Source organism: Phalacrocorax aristotelis, chromosome 2 (assembly GCF_949628215.1).
Source record: "Phalacrocorax aristotelis chromosome 2, bGulAri2.1, whole genome shotgun sequence".
NCBI classification, from domain to species: Eukaryota; Metazoa; Chordata; class Aves; order Suliformes; family Phalacrocoracidae; genus Phalacrocorax; species Phalacrocorax aristotelis.
Genome location: NC_134277.1, coordinates 167,529,142 through 167,552,461, shown reverse-complemented (window position 1 = coordinate 167,552,461; position 23,320 = coordinate 167,529,142). Strand labels below are relative to the sequence as shown.

General features: G+C 55.7%; 4 protein-coding genes across 4 annotated transcripts; all 4 read right to left on the bottom strand.

Annotated features, from left to right (window-relative positions):
• Positions 1-4,730: 4,730 nt before the first annotated feature.
• On the bottom strand, positions 4,731-5,039 carry LOC142054053 (feather keratin-like). Its single transcript, XM_075086251.1, has one exon. The coding sequence runs from the start codon at positions 5,037-5,039 to the stop codon at positions 4,731-4,733; it is 309 nt and encodes a 102-aa protein (XP_074942352.1).
• A 3,990-nt stretch (positions 5,040-9,029) lies between these two features.
• On the bottom strand, positions 9,030-9,338 carry LOC142054052 (feather keratin-like). The gene has a single exon (XM_075086250.1). The coding sequence runs from the start codon at positions 9,336-9,338 to the stop codon at positions 9,030-9,032; it is 309 nt and encodes a 102-aa protein (XP_074942351.1).
• Positions 9,339-14,743: 5,405 nt separating this feature from the next.
• LOC142054051 (feather keratin-like) lies at positions 14,744-15,052 on the bottom strand. Its single transcript, XM_075086249.1, has one exon. It carries the CDS (start codon positions 15,050-15,052, stop codon positions 14,744-14,746), a length of 309 nt encoding a protein of 102 aa, XP_074942350.1.
• A 3,990-nt stretch (positions 15,053-19,042) lies between these two features.
• Positions 19,043-19,351, bottom strand: LOC142054050 (feather keratin-like). Its single transcript, XM_075086248.1, has one exon. The coding sequence runs from the start codon at positions 19,349-19,351 to the stop codon at positions 19,043-19,045; it is 309 nt and encodes a 102-aa protein (XP_074942349.1).
• Positions 19,352-23,320: the final 3,969 nt, after the last annotated feature.

Here is a 23,320-nt window from a genome sequence, read left to right as displayed (position 1 = left end):
GGGGGTAAGCCACTGCCCCTTCCATGGCATTTGCTCCGTGCCGGCCTTGCTGCCAGGTGACTAAGGTGTGTTTAGGCCTGGCGTTTCCCTTTTTGTGTGCTCTGTGTGTGCCTTGGTGCTCCTCTTGCTTGTGAGGTTGTAGATGTGTCAACTGTGTTTACATTGCAAGGTTTTGGCAGTGTCCTGGGGTGTGCAGTGTGGCTTCTGTGAGAAGCTGCTAGAAGCTTCCCCAATGGCCGATAGAGCCAATGCCAACTGGCAGGTATCCATCCACCTGTAGCCCCTGCGGAAGACCGTGGTGAGGCAGGCTGTTGCCCTGCAGCCCATGGAGATTTACAGTGGAGCAGAGATGCACCTTCATCCCCTGGAGGCTTCCTACCGGAGCAGGTGCATGTCCAATGGAGTCTGTGACCCTGTGGGAATGCCGTGCTGGAGCAGGCTCCTAGCAGGACCTGTGGCCCCGTGCAGAGAGGAGCTCACACTGGAGCAGGTTTGCTGGCAAAGCTTGTGACCCTGTGGGAGACCCACGCTGGAGCACTCTCTTCCTGGAGGTCTGAGTCTCATGGAACGGATCCATACCGAAGCGGTTTGTGAAGAACTGTACACTGTGGGAAGGATCCACGTTGGAGAAGTTAATTGAGGGCTGTCTTCATGAGAGGGACCCTGTGCTGGAGAAAGGGAAGCATGTGAGGTGTCCTCCCACTGAGGTAGTAGGAGCAGCAGAACCACCGTGTGATGAACTGACCACAACCCCCATTCCCCATCCCCCTGCGCTGCTCGGGGGAAGAGGTGGAGTAAATTAGGAGTAAAGTTAATCTTGGAAGAAGGGAGGGGTGGGGAAGGTGTTTTAGGTTTTGTTTATATTTGTCATTACTCTACTCTGACTTTTAGCAAAAAACTACATTAATTTCCCCAAGGCAAGTCTGTTTTGCCCGTGATGGTAATTGCTGAGTGATCGCTCCCTGTCCTTATGTTGACTCAGGAGCCTTTTGTCATCTTCATTCCAGTTGAGGAAAGGGAGTGACAGAGCATCTTGGTAGTCATCTGGTGTCCAGCCCCGGCCATCCCCGCACTGAGGCCCATCTTCAGAGCTGAGCAGGGTGACAGGCTTGTTCGTGGGGCCGGTGCTCGGTGCCCCATGCTGTGCCTCAGGGTCCCCACAGTGAGGAGGATGGTGAGCGCAGTGCAGAGGGGTGGTGACTTGGGGTCCCCTGTAGAGGTGGTGCATGGCCCCTGAGGCAGGGAGGATGGTGGCCTGGAGACCACGTGCACTGTGGGACCCTGCAGCGCAGAGGGGATGGTGGCGTGGGGATCCCCTGGCAGGGATCATCTGGGGACCCCATAGCAAGGTGAGGCCATGGGCTAGGGGCTCCCACGTAGGCGGAATGGGGACCGTGCAGCCAGGCGGAGAGTGCAACCCTAGTCCAGCATTGGGTCAGCTGAGGACCCCACAGCAAGGTGACCTGGGCACCTTGGTTGTCCAGGGTCCTGGCGCCAACTGGGGATGGGGACAGGAACACTGTGTGGGTGGTTCCTGGCTCCGCTTTGTGAGAGAAGATGGTGTGCCAAGGTCTGGAGGTGGTTGGGCTGGGGACAACAGCAAGGGGGGACCATGAAAGGGGACTCCGCCCACGTGTCCCTGGCACCCCACAGCATGGGCAAGATGGGCAGGGTGCCTTCTTGAGGTACATATTGATGACAATGTTTTAGTTATAAGATCAGGGCATTTTCCCTCCACCTGACCGCTTCAAGTGCCCCAGCTGCTTTTGCCTGAGGCCTTTGGTTCGGTTGTCAGCAGCATTTCTAGTCATTCAGCCCCTCATTCAGCCCCCGCCCCTCCCAGCAGCGGTTCTGGGGGCCGTTTGGTGAAGATGTTTGATTTCTTGTGCCCGACGTGTTGATTTTGGGGTCCTGACAGGAGCCTTCTGGAAACTTCCAGGATCTGCTGCAGCAGCTGGCGCCTGTCAGCCGCCGCCCGATTGGCAGGCTGTTAGGCACCCCCGGTGGGCAGGTTGTTAGCTGCGTCCTGATTGGCTGATGGCTGAGGGTGCTGAGGGAGCAGCTGGCTGTGGTGAGGGAAGGCTGCAGCGCGGGCGCCTGGCTGGTGAGCTCTGGGAGAGCTGGTGAGTCCCGTGAGAGGCCCAAGTATAGTGGGAGAGGCAGGCAGGCAGGGGATGCTTTCATGCCAAACCTTGAGGGGATGCTTCATGCCAAAGGCTTGCATGCCAAAGGCTTGCATGGCAAAGGGTTGAGGAAGCAGAATAGGCTGCCTAGCCTGGACTAGAAGAGTCCACTTGGAAGAGTCCACTTGGAAGGGACCTAGAGTGATCCTCTAGCCCAACTGCCTGACCACTTCAGGGCTGACCAAAAGTTAAAGCATGTTATTAAGGGCATTGTCCAAATGCCTCTTAAGCACTGACAGGCTTGCGGCATCGACCACCTCTCTAGGAAGCCTGTCTGAGTGTTTGACCACCCTCCCAGGAATGTTTGCTAATGTCAATTCCGAAAGTCCCCTGATGTGGCTTTGAAGCATTCCCATCATTCCTCTCACTGGGTGCCAGGGAGAAGAGCTCAGCACCTCCCCGTGCCCCTCTCCTCCTCAGGAAGCTGTAGAGAGCAATGGGGTCGCCCCTCAGCCTCCTGTTCTCCAAACAGAACCTCTGATGGAGGATGCGGGGAACTACTGGCCAGCCACCTGACCTCAGTACCGGGGACGATTATGGAGCAGTTCATCCTGAGTGCGCTCACCAGGCATGTGCAGGACAACCAGGGATCAGGCCCAGCCAGCATGGCTTCATGGAAGCAGCCTCTTGCTGGACCTACCTGATCTCTTTCTTGACCAGGTGACCCGCCCAGTGGATGAGGGAGAGGCTGTGGATGTTATCTACCTGCACTTTGTTGAGGCCTTTGACCCTGTCTCCCACAGCATCCTCCTAGAGCAGCTGGAGGCTCATGGCTTAGACAGGTGGTCTCTTCACTGGGTAAAAAAGTGTCTGGATGGCCGAGCCCAGAGAGTTGTGGTGAATGGAACTGAATCCAGTTGGCGTCCAGTCACGAGCAGGGTTCCCCAGGGCTCAGTGTTGGGGCCAGGCTTGTTTAATATCTTTATCAGTGATTTGGTTGAGAGGATTGCGTATGCCCTCAGTGAGTTTGCAGACGACACCAAGTTGGGCGGGAGTGTTGATCTGTTTGAGGGTGGGAAGGCTCTGCAGAGGATTCTGGACAGGCTGGATCAATGCGCCGAGGCCAACTGTATGAGCTTAACAAGGCCAAGTGCTGGGTCCTACACTTGCGTCACAAGAGCCGTATGAAATGCTCCAGGCTTGGGGAAGAGTGTCTGGAAAGCTGCGTGTCGGACAAGGCCCTGGGGGTGCTGGCTGACAGCCGTCTGAGCATGAGCCAGCAGTGTGGCCAGGTGACCAAGAAGGCCAACATAATCTGGGCTTGTGTCAGGAATAGTGTGTCCAGCAGGAGCAGGGCAGGGATTGTGCCCCTGTGCTCGGCACTGGTGAGGCCGCAACTCGAATGCTGGGCTCAGGTTTGGGCTCCGTGGGACAAGAAGGACCTTGAGGTGCTGGGGTTTGTCCAGAGAAGGGCAATGGAGCCAGGGAAGGGTCTGGAGAGCAAGCATGACAGGAAGGGGAAGTTAGGAAAAATGTATTACTGAAAGAGTGGTCAGGCATTGGAAGAGGCTGCCCAGAGAGGTGGTGGAGTCACCATCGCTGGAGGTGTTTAAAAAAAGTGTAGGCGTGGCACTTCAGGGCATGGTTTAGGAGGCCTGGGGGTGTTGGGTTGACAGTTGGAATTGGTGATCTTAGAGGTCTTTTCCAAACTTAATGATTCTATTCTAGAATTCCTTGAAGGGTTGCGCACCAGAGGCTTGTGATGAGTGGCAGGACAAGAGGCCCACGGCACAAGTGGAATTCCATGGGCGAAGAAGGCAAGCCTTCTTCAGTGTGAGGGTGGTCAAAGAGTGGAAGAGTTGCTGGAGTCTCCATCCTTAGAGATAGTGGACACGTGAGTGGCCATGGTCCTGGACGACCTACTCCAGCCAGCCCTTCTTGTAAAGTGCTTATGTCATATTCCAGCAGCCCCCAGGTGCCAGTCTGTGCTGTTGCTGGTTGTGGTGTTCGTAGGAGAGGCCTTGTGGCCCTTTCTCACTCACGGTGACGGCCTGTACAGACTTATCTTTGTGCCAGCTGGCACAATTCCTAGGACAGGTCTTGTGACCCTTTTCCACCCACCCCAAAGGCAACTTGAGGCCTGGTTTTGTGCTGGGTCAGGTTGGAGGAGCCTTGGGTGAAGAAGGGAAGAGGAGGCATCTCAGGCTGGGATGAGGAGAACTTTATTGTTGGAAAAAAAGAGAGTGAAGAGGCAGGAGCACCGAGTGGAAGGGAAGTGGTCTGAGGTGCAAGTAGATCGACCATCAGCCGTAGTGCCGTGTGTGAGAGACATTTTGCCAGAGAAGCAAGATTTTCGAGCCTTGCACACCGGAGGTCCCCGTTGGTCCTTACCTTGTGAGCAAGTGATTGCATCGGTGAGTACAGGAGATAACAGAAGGGGCGATGCAAAAAAGGGAGTAGGACAAGACGAGGAGGTGTGTGGGTCATGTAGTCAGGCAGGCTGGGTTGGCCCCTTCCCTGCTTCCTTGCTTGGTGCCTTGAGAGGAAGAGCTGTGGAGGGCAGGTCCACGTGGCAGCAAGAGCCTGGAGGTGCCACGTGAGGGGCCCTTAGCAGGGGTAGCAGCCCCTTATGCCACCGTAGCAGCCCAGGCCTCCAAAGCCATAGCCGTAGCCGAAGCGGCCGGAGGAGACGGGCACTCCCTGGGAGCCGAGGATGTTGCCCACGGCAGCCGATGAAGAGGATCCAACAGCAGTGTTCTGTGGGAAGGAGCTGAGGATGGGTCCTGGCAGGGTGACCTGCACGGTGGAGGGCTGGATGACGACGAGGGAGTCCTCGCACTGCCTGACACAGGGCTCGTTGCAGCTGTTAGCCAGTGGGGTGGGTCCGCAGGGGCGGCAGAGGTCGTAGCAGGCCATGTGTGTGGTGTGGAGGGTCCCTGGAAGAGAGGGTGTTGACAAAGCGTAGGGGCATGGGGGTGCATGGGGCAATGTTGCAGGAAGGCGAGGGAGCGTGGAGTTGTGTTGTGTGGCTGTGGGTAGCGTCGCGGTGGGGAGGCGTCAGGGCTGCTGATGCAGGGGGAAGAGCGTGCTGGAAGAGCCGGATGAAGTGGGTCAGGAGAAGGAGGGGAAGGGGGTTCAGGCTCACCTTGTTGACGATGGAGGAGATGGTGTGAGGAGCGTGTGTGAGGGAGAGAGGTGCTGGGCCGGCTTTTATGCTGGTCCCTGAGGGGCGGGACAGCATTTGTGCATGATGGTGTTTTGCAGCATGTGGCTGTTACATGCCAGAGGCTGGGAGGTAATGAGGTGGGGTGTGGATTCCTTCCCGCAACGCTCCCTTTTCCTTTCCTCTCCTCCTGAGGACGTGTCCTCTTGACCCTGGCGGCAGCTTTTAAGCGAGAGTTAGTATTTGGTAGGAGTTGAATGGAAGGTGCTTGTCATCGCATTTGGAAGACATGACCAAAGCGTGGCGGAGGTTGGGTGTCATCAGTGAGGTCAAGTGATGGCACTTGTGTGATGTGGTTTGTGGGTGCGTTGTGAAGATGGGGCACCATTTCCTCACCGCCGTGGAAGGCTGGTCTGTTCTTTGAGGTGTGCCAGGCATGAGGTGCTGCCCCTTCCATGGCACTTGGTCTCTGCTGGCTATGATACCATGTCGCTAAGGCAGTCTTTAGGCGTGGCCTTACCCGTTGGGTTTGCTCTGTGAGTGTCTTGGTGGCCCTTCTGCTTGTGAGGTTGTAGCCATGTGGATTGCATTTTACCATGGTTTTAGCTGGGATCGAGTTAATATTCCTCACTGCAAGTCGCGTAGTGCGGTTCTTTGCGCTTACTATAAGAACAGCGTTGATAAGACACTGATGTTTTAGTTGTTGCTAGGTAGTGGTTTTTCTAGTCAAGGACTTTTCTAGCCTCTCGTGCTCTGCTGGGTGCCCAAGAAGCCAAGAGGGGAGGGGGCATTGCCAGGATAGCTGATCCAAAGTGACCAAAGGAATATTCCATCTCATATGACATCATGCCCAGTCTGACTGGGGAAGATGGCCAGTTGCAGCTACAATCTCAGCTCGTGGACCTGCGGTGATGTTTGGTAGGTGGTATGCTTTGCATTACTTGGTCTTTGGTTTTTTCCCCCATCCTCCCAAGGTTTCACCTCTCTCTTTCTCTCTTGTTACTTTCCTTTGAATGATATTCTTTTATTACTATTACCATTACTGTCTTATTACAATTATTAAACTGTTCTTATCTGAACCCATGGGATTTCTTACTGTGTCTCTTCCAATTGTCTCCCTTCCCAGAGGTGACGGGGGGGAGTGAGCGAGCGGCTGTGTGGTGACCAGTTGCTGACTGGGGCTAAACCATGACAATTGCAAGGTTTTGGTAGTGGCCTGGGGGCTACAGGGTGGCTTCTGCGACAGCATACAGGACTCTTGCCCATGGCTGATAGACCCAGTGCCGCCTGGCTCTAAGAGGGATCCACTGCAGGCAAAGGCCGGCACAAGCAGTGACGGTGGTAGTGCTTCTGGGATAACATATTTGAAAAGTGGAAAAACTGCTGCGCAACAGGAGCCAGAGGAGAGGAGCGAGAATATGTGAGAGAAGCAACTCTACAGAGAGAAACAAAACAGCCGTACAGACCGGTTGTGTAGGGATGGATTCAGGAGGGCCAAGGTGTGGCTGGAGCTGAATTTGGTAAGGGATGCAAAGAATAACCAGAAGGGATTCTGTAAGTATGTCAACCAGTAAAGGAAGGTTAAAGAGAGCGTACCCCCCCAAAGAACAAGAATGGTGACCTAGTATCTATCAAGAGATGAGGAGAAGGCTGAGGTACTCAACAGATTTCTGCCTCAGTCTTCACTGGAAGAAGACTTCACTGAAGACTTCAGTCTTCGCTGCTCCATCTGGACTATATGGACCGCAGGATGGGGACCAGGGGGGTAAAGCCCCTCCCACTGTAAGGGGAGATCAGGTTTGTGACCACCTGAGGAACCTGAATGCGGCTTTGAAGCATTCCCACAAATCCTGTCACTGGATCCCACGGAGAAGAACTCAGCACCTCCCTCGCCCCTTTTCCTGCTCCGGAAGCTGGAGAGAGCAATGAGGTTCTCCCTCAGCCTCCTTTTCTCCAAAGTAGACAAGCCCATTGTCCTTAGCCGCCCCTCACAGGACGGGCCTTCCAGCCTGTCACCAGCTTTGTTGCCCTCCTCTGCATGTATTCAAGGTCTTTCACATCCTTCTGAAGTGGTGGGGCCCAGAACTGCACACAGGACTTGAGGGGAGGCCACAGCAATCCTGCGTACAGCGGGATAATCACCTCCTGCAGGAAGATGGGTGTGCTGTGTTTGATGCACCCCAGTGTAGGGTTTGCCCCCTTGGCTGCCAGGGCACACCGCTGACTCCCCTCGAGCCTGCTGTCAGCCAGCACCCACAGACCCCTTCCTGCAGGGCTGCTCTCCAGCCACTCCTCTCCCAGTCTGGCCTTGTGTCCAGTGTTACTCCATGCCAGGTGCAGAAGCCGGCATTTGCACTGGTTAAATTTCGTGCCAGCGATGGTTGCCCAATGCTCCAGTCTCTCTAGATCCCTCTGCAAGGCCTCTTGTCCCTCAGGAGAGCCAACAGCACCTCCCACTTTGGTACCATCAGCAAACTTGATAATGGTGCCTTCAACTCCTTCATCCAGTGCATTGATAAAGATCTTGAACAGAATTGGTCCTAGAATGGAGCCCTGAGGAACACCACTGGCGACGGGTTGCAGCCCATAAGTAACCGCATTCACTGTCCCCCGCTTTGAGCCTTGCTGTTGAGCCAGCCCTTCACCCAGCGCAGCGTCTACCTGCTCATCTCACAGTTGGCCAACTGGTGCAGAAGGATGCTATGAGGGGCGCGATCAGAAGCCCTACTAAAATCCTGAAACACTACATCCACGGCCTTCCCTTCGTCCCTGTAGACAAGAGAGCTTATAATAAGAGGATAGGAAATTAGTCAGGTGGGACCTTCACTTAGTGACCCATGTTGTCTGGTCCTGATGATTTTTCTGCCTGTCCTTTAAAGGCATTCATCAACATCCAGTGGGAGCTTCTCCATAATTTTTGCAGGTGCTGAGGCTAGACTAACGGGACTCGAGTTTCCTGGGTCTTCCCTCACACCTCTTTTTAGAAATTGGAATGAGGTTGTCTAGATCTGAGTCAGCAAGAACCTCCCTCGACTCCCAAGAGCTGCCCAACTTGATCAGAGGTGAGTGTCTTGAGGGTTGTTGACTGTGCGAGTAGTGCTTGCTGGTGAGGAAGAGGAGGTGAGGCAGGCAGGGTATCTGTGTTTTTGAGTGGGAGGGTGCTGGCATGCCTGTCAGGCAAGAGGCACTCCTGATATTGGCTGTGGTGGTACTATCCCTAGGGGAGGCCTTGTGACCCTAATCCTCCCACCCCGCTGCCTCTTCTGCATGGGGTTGGTGCTGGGTGAGGTTGGAGGAGTCTTGGAAGGAGAAGGAAGAGAAGACCTCACAGGTTGGGATGCAGGAGAACTTTATTGATGGAAAAATGAGTGAAGAGGCAGGAGCACCGAGTGGAAGGGAAGCAGTCTGAAGTGCGGGTAGCGTAACCGTCAGCTGAGGTGCTGTGTGTGAGAGTCATTTTGCCAGCGAAGCAAGATTTCGAGGTCCGTATTAGGAGTGGCACGCCAGAGGTTCCCGGTGGTCCTTAGCTTGTGAGCAAGTGGTTGCATCGCTGAGTACTGGAGATAACAGAAGGGGCGATGCAAAGAGGGAAGTGGGAGAAGAGGAGGAGGTGCGTGGGCCGTGTGCCCAGGCAGGCTGGGTTGGCCCCTTCCCTGCTTCCTTGCTTGGTGCCTTGAAAGGAAGTGCTGTGGAGGGCAGGTCCACGTGGCAGCAAGAGCCTGGAGGTGCCACGTGAGGGGCCCTTAGCAGGGGTAGCAGCCCCTTATGCCACCGTAGCAGCCCAGGCCTCCAAAGCCATAGCCGTAGCCGAAGCGGCCGGAGGAGACGGGCACTCCCTGGGAGCCGAGGATGTTGCCCACGGCAGCCGATGAGGAGGATCCAACAGCAGTGTTCTGTGGGAAGGAGCTGAGGATGGGTCCTGGCAGGGTGACCTGCACGGTGGAGGGCTGGATGACGACGTGGGAGTCCTCGCACTGCCTGACACAGGGCTCGTTGCAGCTGTTAGCCAGCGGGGTGGGTCCGCAGGGGCGGCAGAGGTCGTAGCAGGCCATGTGTGTGGTGTGGAGGGTCCCTGGAAGAGAGGGTGTTGTGAAAGCGTGGGGGCGTGGGGGTGCGAGGGTCAATGTTGCAGGAGGGTGAGGGAGCATGGAGTTGTACTGTAGGGCTGTGGGGAGCGTGGCAGTGGGGAGGCATCAGGGCTGCTGAGGCTGGGGGCGCAGTATGCTGGAAGAGCCGGATGAGGTAGGTCAGGGGAAGAAGGGGAAGGGGGTTCAGACTCACCTTGTTGACGATGGAGGAGAGTGTGTGAGGGAGAGTGTGTGAGGGAGAGAGGTGCTGGGCCGGCTTTTATGCTGGTCCCTGAGGGGCGGGACAGACTTTGTGCATGACGGTGTTTTGCAGCAAGTGGCTGTTACATGCCAGAGGCTGGGAGGTAATGAGGTGGGGTGTGGATTCCTTCCCGCAACGCTCCCTTTTCCTTTCCTCTCCTCCTGAGGACGTGTCCTCTTGACCCTGGCGGCAGCTTTTAAGTGAGAGTAGGTATTTGGGAGGATTTACGTGGAAGGTGCATGTCAGGGGATTTGACAGACATGACCAAAACATTGGAGAGTTGGTGTGTCGTCAGGGATGTCATGTCATGGCACTTGTGTGATGTGGTTTGTGGATGCTTTGTGAAGAGGGCTCCCCATTTCTTTGGAAGCCTGGAAGTCTGGTTTCTGAGGTGTGCCGGGGGTAAGCCACTGCCCCTTCCATGGCATTTGCTCCGTGCCGGCCTTGCTGCCAGGTGACTAAGGTGTGTTTAGGCCTGGCGTTTCCCTTTTTGTGTGCTCTGTGTATGCCTTGGTGCTCCTCTTGCTTGTGAGGTTGTAGATGTGTCAACTGTGTTTACATTGCAAGGTTTTGGCAGTGTCCTGGGGTGTGCAGTGTGGCTTCTGTGAGAAGCTGCTAGAAGCTTCCCCAATGGCCGATAGAGCCAATGCCAACTGGCAGGTATCCATCCACCTGTAGCCCCTGCGGAAGACCGTGGTGAGGCAGGCTGTTGCCCTGCAGCCCATGGAGATTTACAGTGGAGCAGAGATGCACCTTCATCCCCTGGAGGCTTCCTACCGGAGCAGGTGCATGTCCAATGGAGTCTGTGACCCCGTGGGAATGCCGTGCTGGAGCAGGCTCCTAGCAGGACCTGTGGCCCCGTGCAGAGAGGAGCTCACACTGGAGCAGGTTTGCTGGCAAAGCTTGTGACCCTGTGGGAGACCCACGCTGGAGCACTCTCTTCCTGGAGGTCTGAGTCTCATGGAACGGATCCATACCGAAGCGGTTTGTGAAGAACTGTACACTGTGGGAAGGATCCACGTTGGAGAAGTTAATTGAGGGCTGTCTTCATGAGAGGGACCCTGTGCTGGAGAAAGGGAAGCATGTGAGGAGTCCTCCCACTGAGGTCGTAGGAGCAGCAGAACCACCGTGTGATGAACTGACCACAACCCCCATTCCCCATCCCCCTGCGCTGCTCGGGGGAAGAGGTGGAGTAAATTAGGAGTAAAGTTAATCTTGGAAGAAGGGAGGGGTGGGGAAGGTGTTTTAGGTTTTGTTTATATTTGTCATTACTCTACTCTGACTTTTAGCAAAAAACTACATTAATTTCCCCAAGGCAAGTCTGTTTTGCCCGTGATGGTAATTGCTGAGTGATCGCTCCCTGTCCTTATGTTGACTCAGGAGCCTTTTGTCATCTTCATTCCAGTTGAGGAAAGGGAGTGACAGAGCATCTTGGTAGTCATCTGGTGTCCAGCCCCGGCCATCCCCGCACTGAGGCCCATCTTCAGAGCTGAGCAGGGTGACAGGCTTGTTCGTGGGGCCGGTGCTCGGTGCCCCATGCTGTGCCTCAGGGTCCCCACAGTGAGGAGGATGGTGAGCGCAGTGCAGAGGGGTGGTGACTTGGGGTCCCCTGTAGAGGTGGTGCATGGCCCCTGAGGCAGGGAGGATGGTGGCCTGGAGACCACGTGCACTGTGGGACCCTGCAGCGCAGAGGGGATGGTGGCGTGGGGATCCCCTGGCAGGGATCATCTGGGGACCCCATAGCAAGGTGAGGCCATGGGCTAGGGGCTCCCACGTAGGCGGAATGGGGACCGTGCAGCCAGGCGGAGAGTGCAACCCTAGTCCAGCATTGGGTCAGCTGAGGACCCCACAGCAAGGTGACCTGGGCACCTTGGTTGTCCAGGGTCCTGGCGCCAACTGGGGATGGGGACAGGAACACTGTGTGGGTGGTTCCTGGCTCCGCTTTGTGAGAGAAGATGGTGTGCCAAGGTCTGGAGGTGGTTGGGCTGGGGACAACAGCAAAGGGGGACCATGAAAGTGGACCCTGCCCATGTGTCCCTGGCACCCCACAGCACGGGCAAGATAGGCATGGTGCCTTCTTGAGGTACATATTGATGACAATGTTTTAGTTATAAGATCAGGGCATTTTCCCTCCACCTGACGCCTCCAAGTGCCCCAGCTGCTTTTGCCTGAGGCCTTTGGTTCGGTTGTCAGCAGCATTTCTAGCCATTCAGCCCCTCATTCAGCCCCCGCCCCTCCCAGCAGCGGTTCTGGGGGCCGTTTGGTGAAGATGTTTGATTTCTTGTGCCCGACGTGTTGATTTTGGGGTCCTGACAGGAGCCTTCTGGAAACTTCCAGGATCTGCTGCAGCAGCTGGCGCCTGTCAGCCGCCGCCCGATTGGCAGGCTGTTAGGCACCCCCGGTGGGCAGGTTGTTAGCTGCGTCCTGATTGGCTGATGGCTGAGGGTGCTGAGGGAGCAGCTGGCTGTGGTGAGGGAAGGCTGCAGCGCGGGCGCCTGGCTGGTGAGCTCTGGGAGAGCTGGTGAGTCCCGTGAGAGGCCCAAGTATAGTGGGAGAGGCAGGCAGGCAGGGGATGCTTTCATGCCAAACCTTGAGGGGATGCTTCATGCCAAAGGCTTGCATGCCAAAGGCTTGCATGGCAAAGGGTTGAGGAAGCAGAATAGGCTGCCTAGCCTGGACTAGAAGAGTCCACTTGGAAGAGTCCACTTGGAAGGGACCTAGAGTGATCCTCTAGCCCAACTGCCTGACCACTTCAGGGCTGACCAAAAGTTAAAGCATGTTATTAAGGGCATTGTCCAAATGCCTCTTAAGCACTGACAGGCTTGCGGCATCGACCACCTCTCTAGGAAGCCTGTCTGAGTGTTTGACCACCCTCCCAGGAATGTTTGCTAATGTCAATTCCGAAAGTCCCCTGATGTGGCTTTGAAGCGTTCCCATCATTCCTCTCACTGGGTGCCAGGGAGAAGAGCTCAGCACCTCCCCGTGCCCCTCTCCTCCTCAGGAAGCTGTAGAGAGCAATGGGGTCGCCCCTCAGCCTCCTGTTCTCCAAACAGAACCTCTGATGGAGGATGCGGGGAACTACTGGCCAGCCACCTGACCTCAGTACCGGGGACGATTATGGAGCAGTTCATCCTGAGTGCGCTCACCAGGCATGTGCAGGACAACAAGGGATCAGGCCCAGCCAGCATGGCTTCATGGAAGCAGCCTCTTGCTGGACCTACCTGATCTCTTTCTTGACCAGGTGACCCGCCCAGTGGATGAGGGAGAGGCTGTGGATGTTATCTACCTGCACTTTGTTGAGGCCTTTGACCCTGTCTCCCACAGCATCCTCCTAGAGCAGCTGGAGGCTCATGGCTTAGACAGGTGGTCTCTTCACTGGGTAAAAAAGTGTCTGGATGGCCGAGCCCAGAGAGTTGTGGTGAATGGAACTGAATCCAGTTGGCGTCCAGTCACGAGCAGGGTTCCCCAGGGCTCAGTGTTGGGGCCAGGCTTGTTTAATATCTTTATCAGTGATTTGGTTGAGAGGATTGCGTATGCCCTCAGTGAGTTTGCAGACGACACCAAGTTGGGCGGGAGTGTTGATCTGTTTGAGGGTGGGAAGGCTCTGCAGAGGATTCTGGACAGGCTGGATCAATGCGCCGAGGCCAACTGTATGAGCTTAACAAGGCCAAGTGCTGGGTCCTACACTTGGGTCACAAGAACCGTATGAAATGCCCCAAGCTTGTGGAGTAGTGTCTGGAGAGCTGCGTGTCGGAGAAGGCCCTGGGGGTGCTGGCTGACAGCCGTCTGAGCATGAGCCAGCAGTGTGGCCGGGTGACCAAGAAGGCCAACATAATCAGGGCTTGTATGAGGAATAGTGTGTCCAGCAGGAGCAGGGCAGGGATTGTGCCCCTGTGCTCGGCACTGGTGAGGCCGCAACTCGAATGCTGGGCTCAGGTTTGGGCTCCGTGGGACAAGAAGGACCTTGAGGTGCTGGGGTTTGTCCAGAGAAGGGCAATGGAGCCAGGGAAGGGTCTGGAGAGCAAGCGTGACAGGAAGGGGAAGTTAGGAAAAATGTATTACTGAAAGAGTGGTCAGGCATTGGAAGAGGCTGCCCAGAGAGGTGGTGGAGTCACCATCGCTGGAGGTGTTTAAAAAAAGTGTAGGCGTGGCACTTCAGGGCATGGTTTAGGAGGCCTGGGGGTGTTGGGTTGACAGTTGGAATTGGTGATCTTAGAGGTCTTTTCCAAACTTAATGATTCTATTCTAGAATTCCTTGAAGGGTTGCGCACCAGAGGCTTGTGATGAGTGGCAGGACAAGAGGCCCACGGCACAAGTGGAATTCCATGGGCGAAGAAGGCAAGCCTTCTTCAGTGTGAGGGTGGTCAAAGAGTGGAAGAGTTGCTGGAGTCTCCATCCTTAGAGATAGTGGACACGTGAGTGGCCATGGTCCTGGACGACCTACTCCAGCCAGCCCTTCTTGTAAAGTGCTTATGTCATATTCCAGCAGCCCCCAGGTGCCAGTCTGTGCTGTTGCTGGTTGTGGTGTTCGTAGGAGAGGCCTTGTGGCCCTTTCTCACTCACGGTGACGGCCTGTACAGACTTATCTTTGTGCCAGCTGGCACAATTCCTAGGACATGTGTTGTGACCCTTTTCCACCCACCCCAAAGGCAACTTGAGGCCTCGTTTTGTGCTGGGTCAGGTTGGAGGAGCCTTGGGTGAAGAAGGGAAGAGGAGGCATCTCAGGCTGGGATGAGGAGAACTTTATTGTTGGAAAAAAAGAGAGTGAAGAGGCAGGAGCACCGAGTGGAAGGGAAGTGGTCTGAGGTGCAAGTAGATCGACCATCAGCCGTAGTGCCGTGTGTGAGAGACATTTTGCCAGAGAAGCAAGATTTTCGAGCCTTGCACACCGGAGGTCCCCGTTGGTCCTTACCTTGTGAGCAAGTGATTGCATCGGTGAGTACAGGAGATAACAGAAGGGGCGATGCAAAAAAGGGAGTAGGACAAGATGAGGAGGTGTGTGGGTCATGTAGTCAGGCAGGCTGGGTTGGCCCCTTCCCTGCTTCCTTGCTTGGTGCCTTGAGAGGAAGAGCTGTGGAGGGCAGGTCCACGTGGCAGCAAGAGCCTGGAGGTGCCACGTGAGGGGCCCTTAGCAGGGGTAGCAGCCCCTTATGCCACCGTAGCAGCCCAGGCCTCCAAAGCCATAGCCGTAGCCAAATCGGCCGGAGGAGACGGGCACTCCCTGGGAGCCGAGGATGTTGCCCACGGCAGCCGATGAGGAGGATCCAACAGCAGTGTTCTGTGGGAAAGAGCTGAGGATGGGTCCTGGCAGGGTGACCTGCACGGTGGAGGGCTGGATGACGACGTGGGAGTCCTCGCACTGCCTGACACAGGGCTCGTTGCAGCTGTTAGCCAGCGGGGTGGGTCCGCAGGGGCGGCAGAGGTCGTAGCAGGCCATGTGTGTGGTGTGGAGGGTCCCTGGAAGAGAGGGTGTTGAGAAAGCGTAGGGGCGTGGGGGTGCGAGGGGTGGTGTTGCAGGAGGGCGAGTGAGCATGGAGTTGTACTGTAGGGCTGTGGGGAGCGTGGCAGTGGGGAGGCATCAGGGCTGCTGAGGATGGGGGCAGAGCATGCTGGAAGAGCCGGATGAAGTGGGTCAGGAGAAGGAGGGGAAGGGGGTTCAGACTCACCTTGTTGACGATGGAGGAGATGGTGTGAGGAGCGTGTGTGAGGGAGAGAGGTGCTGGGCCGGCTTTTATGCTGGTCCCTGAGGGGCGGGACAGACTTTGTGCATGACGGTGTTTTGCAGCAAGTGGCTGTTACATGCCAGAGGCTGGGAGGTAATGAGGTGGGGTGTGGATTCCTTCCCGCAACGCTCCCTTTTCCTTTCCTCTCCTCCTGAGGACGTGTCCTCTTGACCCTGGCGGCAGCTTTTAAGCGAGAGTTAGTATTTGGTAGGAGTTGAATGGAAGGTGCTTGTCATCGCATTTGGAAGACAAGACCAAAGCGTGGCGGAGGTTGGGTTTCGTCAGTGAGGTCAAGTGATGGCACTTGTGTGATGTGGTTTGTGGGTGCGTTGTGAAGATGGGGCACCATTTCCTCACCGCCGTGGAAGGCTGGTCTGTTCTTTGAGGTGTGCCAGGCATGAGGTGCTGCCCCTTCCATGGCACTTGGTCTCTGCTGGCTATGATACCATGTCGCTAAGGCAGTCTTTAGGCGTGGCCTTACCCGTTGGGTTTGCTCTGTGAGTGTCTTGGTGGCCCTTCTGCTTGTGAGGTTGTAGCCATGTGGATTGCATTTTACCATGGTTTTAGCTGGGATCGAGTTAATATTCCTCACTGCAAGTCGCGTAGTGCGGTTCTTTGCGCTTACTATAAGAACAGCGTTGATAAGACACTGATGTTTTAGTTGTTGCTAGGTAGTGGTTTTTCTAGTCAAGGACTTTTCTAGCCTCTCGTGCTCTGCTGGGTGCCCAAGAAGCCAAGAGGGGAGGGGGCATTGCCAGGATAGCTGATCCAAAGTGACCAAAGGAATATTCCATCTCATATGACATCATGCCCAGTCTGACTGGGGAAGATGGCCAGTTGCAGCTACAATCTCAGCTCGTGGACCTGCGGTGATGTTTGGTAGGTGGTATGCTTTGCATTACTTGGTCTTTGGTTTTTTCCCCCATCCTCCCAAGGTTTCACCTCTCTCTTTCTCTCTTGTTACTTTCCTTTGAATGATATTCTTTTATTACTATTACCATTACTGTCTTATTACAATTATTAAACTGTTCTTATCTGAACCCATGGGATTTCTTACTGTGTCTCTTCCAATTGTCTCCCTTCCCAGAGGTGACGGGGGGGAGTGAGCGAGCGGCTGTGTGGTGACCAGTTGCTGACTGGGGCTAAACCATGACAATTGCAAGGTTTTGGTAGTGGCCTGGGGGCTACAGGGTGGCTTCTGCGACAGCATACAGGACTCTTGCCCATGGCTGATAGACCCAGTGCCGCCTGGCTCTAAGAGGGATCCACTGCAGGCAAAGGCCGGCACAAGCAGTGACGGTGGTAGTGCTTCTGGGATAACATATTTGAAAAGTGGAAAAACTGCTGCGCAACAGGAGCCAGAGGAGAGGAGCGAGAATATGTGAGAGAAGCAACTCTACAGAGAGAAACAAAACAGCCGTACAGACCGGTTGTGTAGGGATGGATTCAGGAGGGCCAAGGTGTGGCTGGAGCTGAATTTGGTAAGGGATGCAAAGAATAACCAGAAGGGATTCTGTAAGTATGTCAACCAGTAAAGGAAGGTTAAAGAGAGCGTACCCCCCCAAAGAACAAGAATGGTGACCTAGTATCTATCAAGAGATGAGGAGAAGGCTGAGGTACTCAACAGATTTCTGCCTCAGTCTTCACTGGAAGAAGACTTCACTGAAGACTTCAGTCTTCGCTGCTCCATCTGGACTATATGGACCGCAGGATGGGGACCAGGGGGGTAAAGCCCCTCCCACTGTAAGGGGAGATCAGGTTTGTGACCACCTGAGGAACCTGAATGCGGCTTTGAAGCATTCCCACAAATCCTGTCACTGGATCCCACGGAGAAGAACTCAGCACCTCCCTCGCCCCTTTTCCTGCTCCGGAAGCTGGAGAGAGCAATGAGGTTCTCCCTCAGCCTCCTTTTCTCCAAAGTAGACAAGCCCATTGTCCTTAGCCGCCCCTCACAGGACGGGCCTTCCAGCCTGTCACCAGCTTTGTTGCCCTCCTCTGCATGTATTCAAGGTCTTTCACATCCTTCTGAAGTGGTGGGGCCCAGAACTGCACACAGGACTTGAGGGGAGGCCACAGCAATCCTGCGTACAGCGGGATAATCACCTCCTGCAGGAAGATGGGTGTGCTGTGTTTGATGCACCCCAGTGTAGGGTTTGCCCCCTTGGCTGCCAGGGCACACCGCTGACTCCCCTCGAGCCTGCTGTCAGCCAGCACCCACAGACCCCTTCCTGCAGGGCTGCTCTCCAGCCACTCCTCTCCCAGTCTGGCCTTGTGTCCAGTGTTACTCCATGCCAGGTGCAGAAGCCGGCATTTGCACTGGTTAAATTTCGTGCCAGCGATGGTTGCCCAATGCTCCAGTCTCTCTAGATCCCTCTGCAAGGCCTCTTGTCCCTCAGGAGAGCCAACAGCACCTCCCACTTTGGTACCATCAGCAAACTTGATAATGGTGCCTTCAACTCCTTCATCCAGTGCATTGATAAAGATCTTGAACAGAATTGGTCCTAGAATGGAGCCCTGAGGAACACCACTGGCGACGGGTTGCAGCCCATAAGTAACCGCATTCACTGTCCCCCGCTTTGAGCCTTGCTGTTGAGCCAGCCCTTCACCCAGCGCAGCGTCTACCTGCTCATCTCACAGTTGGCCAACTGGTGCAGAAGGATGCTATGAGGGGCGCGATCAGAAGCCCTACTAAAATCCTGAAACACTACATCCACGGCCTTCCCTTCGTCCCTGTAGACAAGAGAGCTTATAATAAGAGGATAGGAAATTAGTCAGGTGGGACCTTCACTTAGTGACCCATGTTGTCTGGTCCTGATGATTTTTCTGCCTGTCCTTTAAAGGCATTCATCAACATCCAGTGGGAGCTTCTCCATAATTTTTGCAGGTGCTGAGGCTAGACTAACGGGACTCGAGTTTCCTGGGTCTTCCCTCACACCTCTTTTTAGAAATTGGAATGAGGTTGTCTAGATCTGAGTCAGCAAGAACCTCCCTCGACTCCCAAGAGCTGCCCAACTTGATCAGAGGTGAGTGTCTTGAGGGTTGTTGACTGTGCGAGTAGTGCTTGCTGGTGAGGAAGAGGAGGTGAGGCAGGCAGGGTATCTGTGTTTTTGAGTGGGAGGGTGCTGGCATGCCTGTCAGGCAAGAGGCACTCCTGATATTGGCTGTGGTGGTACTATCCCTAGGGGAGGCCTTGTGACCCTAATCCTCCCACCCCGCTGCCTCTTCTGCATGGGGTTGGTGCTGGGTGAGGTTGGAGGAGTCTTGGAAGGAGAAGGAAGAGAAGACCTCACAGGTTGGGATGCAGGAGAACTTTATTGATGGAAAAATGAGTGAAGAGGCAGGAGCACCGAGTGGAAGGGAAGCAGCCTGAAGTGCGGGTAGCGTAACCGTCAGCTGAGGTGCTGTGTGTGAGAGTCATTTTGCCAGCGAAGCAAGATTTCGAGGTCCGTATTAGGAGTGGCACGCCAGAGGTTCCCGGTGGTCCTTAGCTTGTGAGCAAGTGGTTGCATCGCTGAGTACTGGAGATAACAGAAGGGGTGATGCAAAGAGGGAAGTGGGAGAAGAGGAGGAGGTGCGTGGGCCGTGTGCCCAGGCAGGCTGGGTTGGCCCCTTCCCTGCTTCCTTGCTTGGTGCCTTGAAAGGAAGTGCTGTGGAGGGCAGGTCCACGTGGCAGCAAGAGCCTGGAGGTGCCACGTGAGGGGCCCTTAGCAGGGGTAGCAGCCCCTTATGCCACCGTAGCAGCCCAGGCCTCCAAAGCCATAGCCGTAGCCGAAGCGGCCGGAGGAGACGGGCACTCCCTGGGAGCCGAGGATGTTGCCCACGGCAGCCGATGAGGAGGATCCAACAGCAGTGTTCTGTGGGAAGGAGCTGAGGATGGGTCCTGGCAGGGTGACCTGCACGGTGGAGGGCTGGATGACGACGTGGGAGTCCTCGCACTGCCTGACACAGGGCTCGTTGCAGCTGTTAGCCAGCGGGGTGGGTCCGCAGGGGCGGCAGAGGTCGTAGCAGGCCATGTGTGTGGTGTGGAGGGTCCCTGGAAGAGAGGGTGTTGACAAAGCGTAGGGGCATGGGGGTGCGAGGGTCAATGTTGCAGGAGGGTGAGGGAGCATGGAGTTGTACTGTAGGGCTGTGGGGAGCGTGGCAGTGGGGAGGCATCAGGGCTGCTGAGGCTGGGGGCGCAGTATGCTGGAAGAGCCGGATGAGGTAGGTCAGGGGAAGAAGGGGAAGGGGGTTCAGACTCACCTTGTTGACGATGGAGGAGAGTGTGTGAGGGAGAGTGTGTGAGGGAGAGAGGTGCTGGGCCAGCTTTTATGCTGGTCCCTGAGGGGCGGGACAGACTTTGTGCATGACGGTGTTTTGCAGCAAGTGGCTGTTACATGCCAGAGGCTGGGAGGTAATGAGGTGGGGTGTGGATTCCTTCCCGCAACGCTCCCTTTTCCTTTCCTCTCCTCCTGAGGACGTGTCCTCTTGACCCTGGCGGCAGCTTTTAAGTGAGAGTAGGTATTTGGGAGGATTTACGTGGAAGGTGCATGTCAGGGGATTTGACAGACATGACCAAAACATTGGAGAGTTGGTGTGTCGTCAGGGATGTCATGTCATGGCACTTGTGTGATGTGGTTTGTGGATGCTTTGTGAAGAGGGCTCCCCATTTCTTTGGAAGCCTGGAAGTCTGGTTTCTGAGGTGTGCCGGGGGTAAGCCACTGCCCCTTCCATGGCATTTGCTCCGTGCCGGCCTTGCTGCCAGGTGACTAAGGTGTGTTTAGGCCTGGCGTTTCCCTTTTTGTGTGCTCTGTGTATGCCTTGGTGCTCCTCTTGCTTGTGAGGTTGTAGATGTGTCAACTGTGTTTACATTGCAAGGTTTTGGCAGTGTCCTGGGGTGTGCAGTGTGGCTTCTGTGAGAAGCTGCTAGAAGCTTCCCCAATGGCCGATAGAGCCAATGCCAACTGGCAGGTATCCATCCACCTGTAGCCCCTGCGGAAGACCGTGGTGAGGCAGGCTGTTGCCCTGCAGCCCATGGAGATTTACAGTGGAGCAGAGATGCACCTTCATCCCCTGGAGGCTTCCTACCGGAGCAGGTGCATGTCCAATGGAGTCTGTGACCCCGTGGGAATGCCGTGCTGGAGCAGGCTCCTAGCAGGACCTGTGGCCCCGTGCAGAGAGGAGCTCACACTGGAGCAGGTTTGCTGGCAAAGCTTGTGACCCTGTGGGAGACCCACGCTGGAGCACTCTCTTCCTGGAGGTCTGAGTCTCATGGAACGGATCCATACCGAAGCGGTTTGTGAAGAACTGTACACTGTGGGAAGGATCCACGTTGGAGAAGTTAATTGAGGGCTGTCTTCATGAGAGGGACCCTGTGCTGGAGAAAGGGAAGCATGTGAGGTGTCCTCCCACTGAGGTAGTAGGAGCAGCAGAACCACCGTGTGATGAACTGACCACAACCCCCATTCCCCATCCCCCTGCGCTGCTCGGGGGAAGAGGTGGAGTAAATTAGGAGTAAAGTTAATCTTGGAAGAAGGGAGGGGTGGGGAAGGTGTTTTAGGTTTTGTTTATATTTGTCATTACTCTACTCTGACTTTTAGCAAAAAACTACATTAATTTCCCCAAGGCAAGTCTGTTTTGCCCGTGATGGTAATTGCTGAGTGATCGCTCCCTGTCCTTATGTTGACTCAGGAGCCTTTTGTCATCTTCATTCCAGTTGAGGAAAGGGAGTGACAGAGCATCTTGGTAGTCATCTGGTGTCCAGCCCCGGCCATCCCCGCACTGAGGCCCATCTTCAGAGCTGAGCAGGGTGACAGGCTTGTTCGTGGGGCCGGTGCTCGGTGCCCCATGCTGTGCCTCAGGGTCCCCACAGTGAGGAGGATGGTGAGCGCAGTGCAGAGGGGTGGTGACTTGGGGTCCCCTGTAGAGGTGGTGCATGGCCCCTGAGGCAGGGAGGATGGTGGCCTGGAGACCACGTGCACTGTGGGACCCTGCAGCGCAGAGGGGATGGTGGCGTGGGGATCCCCTGGCAGGGATCATCTGGGGACCCCATAGCAAGGTGAGGCCATGGGCTAGGGGCTCCCACGTAGGCGGAATGGGGACCGTGCAGCCAGGCGGAGAGTGCAACCCTAGTCCAGCATTGGGTCAGCTGAGGACCCCACAGCAAGGTGACCTGGGCACCTTGGTTGTCCAGGGTCCTGGCGCCAACTGGGGATGGGGACAGGAACACTGTGTGGGTGGTTCCTGGCTCCGCTTTGTGAGAGAAGATGGTGTGCCAAGGTCTGGAGGTGGTTGGGCTGGGGACAACAGCAAAGGGGGACCATGAAAGTGGACCCTGCCCATGTGTCCCTGGCACCCCACAGCACGGGCAAGATAGGCATGGTGCCTTCTTGAGGTACATATTGATGACAATGTTTTAGTTATAAGATCAGGGCATTTTCCCTCCACCTGACGCCTCCAAGTGCCCCAGCTGCTTTTGCCTGAGGCCTTTGGTTCGGTTGTCAGCAGCATTTCTAGCCATTCAGCCCCTCATTCAGCCCCCGCCCCTCCCAGCAGCGGTTCTGGGGGCCGTTTGGTGAAGATGTTTGATTTCTTGTGCCCGACGTGTTGATTTTGGGGTCCTGACAGGAGCCTTCTGGAAACTTCCAGGATCTGCTGCAGCAGCTGGCGCCTGTCAGCCGCCGCCCGATTGGCAGGCTGTTAGGCACCCCCGGTGGGCAGGTTGTTAGCTGCGTCCTGATTGGCTGATGGCTGAGGGTGCTGAGGGAGCAGCTGGCTGTGGTGAGGGAAGGCTGCAGCGCGGGCGCCTGGCTGGTGAGCTCTGGGAGAGCTGGTGAGTCCCGTGAGAGGCCCAAGTATAGTGGGAGAGGCAGGCAGGCAGGGGATGCTTTCATGCCAAACCTTGAGGGGATGCTTCATGCCAAAGGCTTGCATGCCAAAGGCTTGCATGGCAAAGGGTTGAGGAAGCAGAATAGGCTGCCTAGCCTGGACTAGAAGAGTCCACTTGGAAGAGTCCACTTGGAAGGGACCTAGAGTGATCCTCTAGCCCAACTGCCTGACCACTTCAGGGCTGACCAAAAGTTAAAGCATGTTATTAAGGGCATTGTCCAAATGCCTCTTAAGCACTGACAGGCTTGCGGCATCGACCACCTCTCTAGGAAGCCTGTCTGAGTGTTTGACCACCCTCCCAGGAATGTTTGCTAATGTCAATTCCGAAAGTCCCCTGATGTGGCTTTGAAGCATTCCCATCATTCCTCTCACTGGGTGCCAGGGAGAAGAGCTCAGCACCTCCCCGTGCCCCTCTCCTCCTCAGGAAGCTGTAGAGAGCAATGGGGTCGCCCCTCAGCCTCCTGTTCTCCAAACAGAACCTCTGATGGAGGATGCGGGGAACTACTGGCCAGCCACCTGACCTCAGTACCGGGGACGATTATGGAGCAGTTCATCCTGAGTGCGCTCACCAGGCATGTGCAGGACAACAAGGGATCAGGCCCAGCCAGCATGGCTTCATGGAAGCAGCCTCTTGCTGGACCTACCTGATCTCTTTCTTGACCAGGTGACCCGCCCAGTGGATGAGGGAGAGGCTGTGGATGTTATCTACCTGCACTTTGTTGAGGCCTTTGACCCTGTCTCCCACAGCATCCTCCTAGAGCAGCTGGAGGCTCATGGCTTAGACAGGTGGTCTCTTCACTGGGTAAAAAAGTGTCTGGATGGCCGAGCCCAGAGAGTTGTGGTGAATGGAACTGAATCCAGTTGGCGTCCAGTCACGAGCAGGGTTCCCCAGGGCTCAGTGTTGGGGCCAGGCTTGTTTAATATCTTTATCAGTGATTTGGTTGAGAGGATTGCGTATGCCCTCAGTGAGTTTGCAGACGACACCAAGTTGGGCGGGAGTGTTGATCTGTTTGAGGGTGGGAAGGCTCTGCAGAGGATTCTGGACAGGCTGGATCAATGCGCCGAGGCCAACTGTATGAGCTTAACAAGGCCAAGTGCTGGGTCCTACACTTGGG

Excerpts from the sequence above, each read along its gene's own strand:
- LOC142054053 (XM_075086251.1), bottom strand. The coding sequence starts at position 5,039 with ATGGCCTGCTACGACCTCTGCCGCCCCTGCGGACCCACCCCACTGGCT.
- LOC142054052 (XM_075086250.1), bottom strand. The coding sequence starts at position 9,338 with ATGGCCTGCTACGACCTCTGCCGCCCCTGCGGACCCACCCCGCTGGCT.
- LOC142054051 (XM_075086249.1), bottom strand. The coding sequence starts at position 15,052 with ATGGCCTGCTACGACCTCTGCCGCCCCTGCGGACCCACCCCGCTGGCT.
- LOC142054050 (XM_075086248.1), bottom strand. The coding sequence starts at position 19,351 with ATGGCCTGCTACGACCTCTGCCGCCCCTGCGGACCCACCCCGCTGGCT.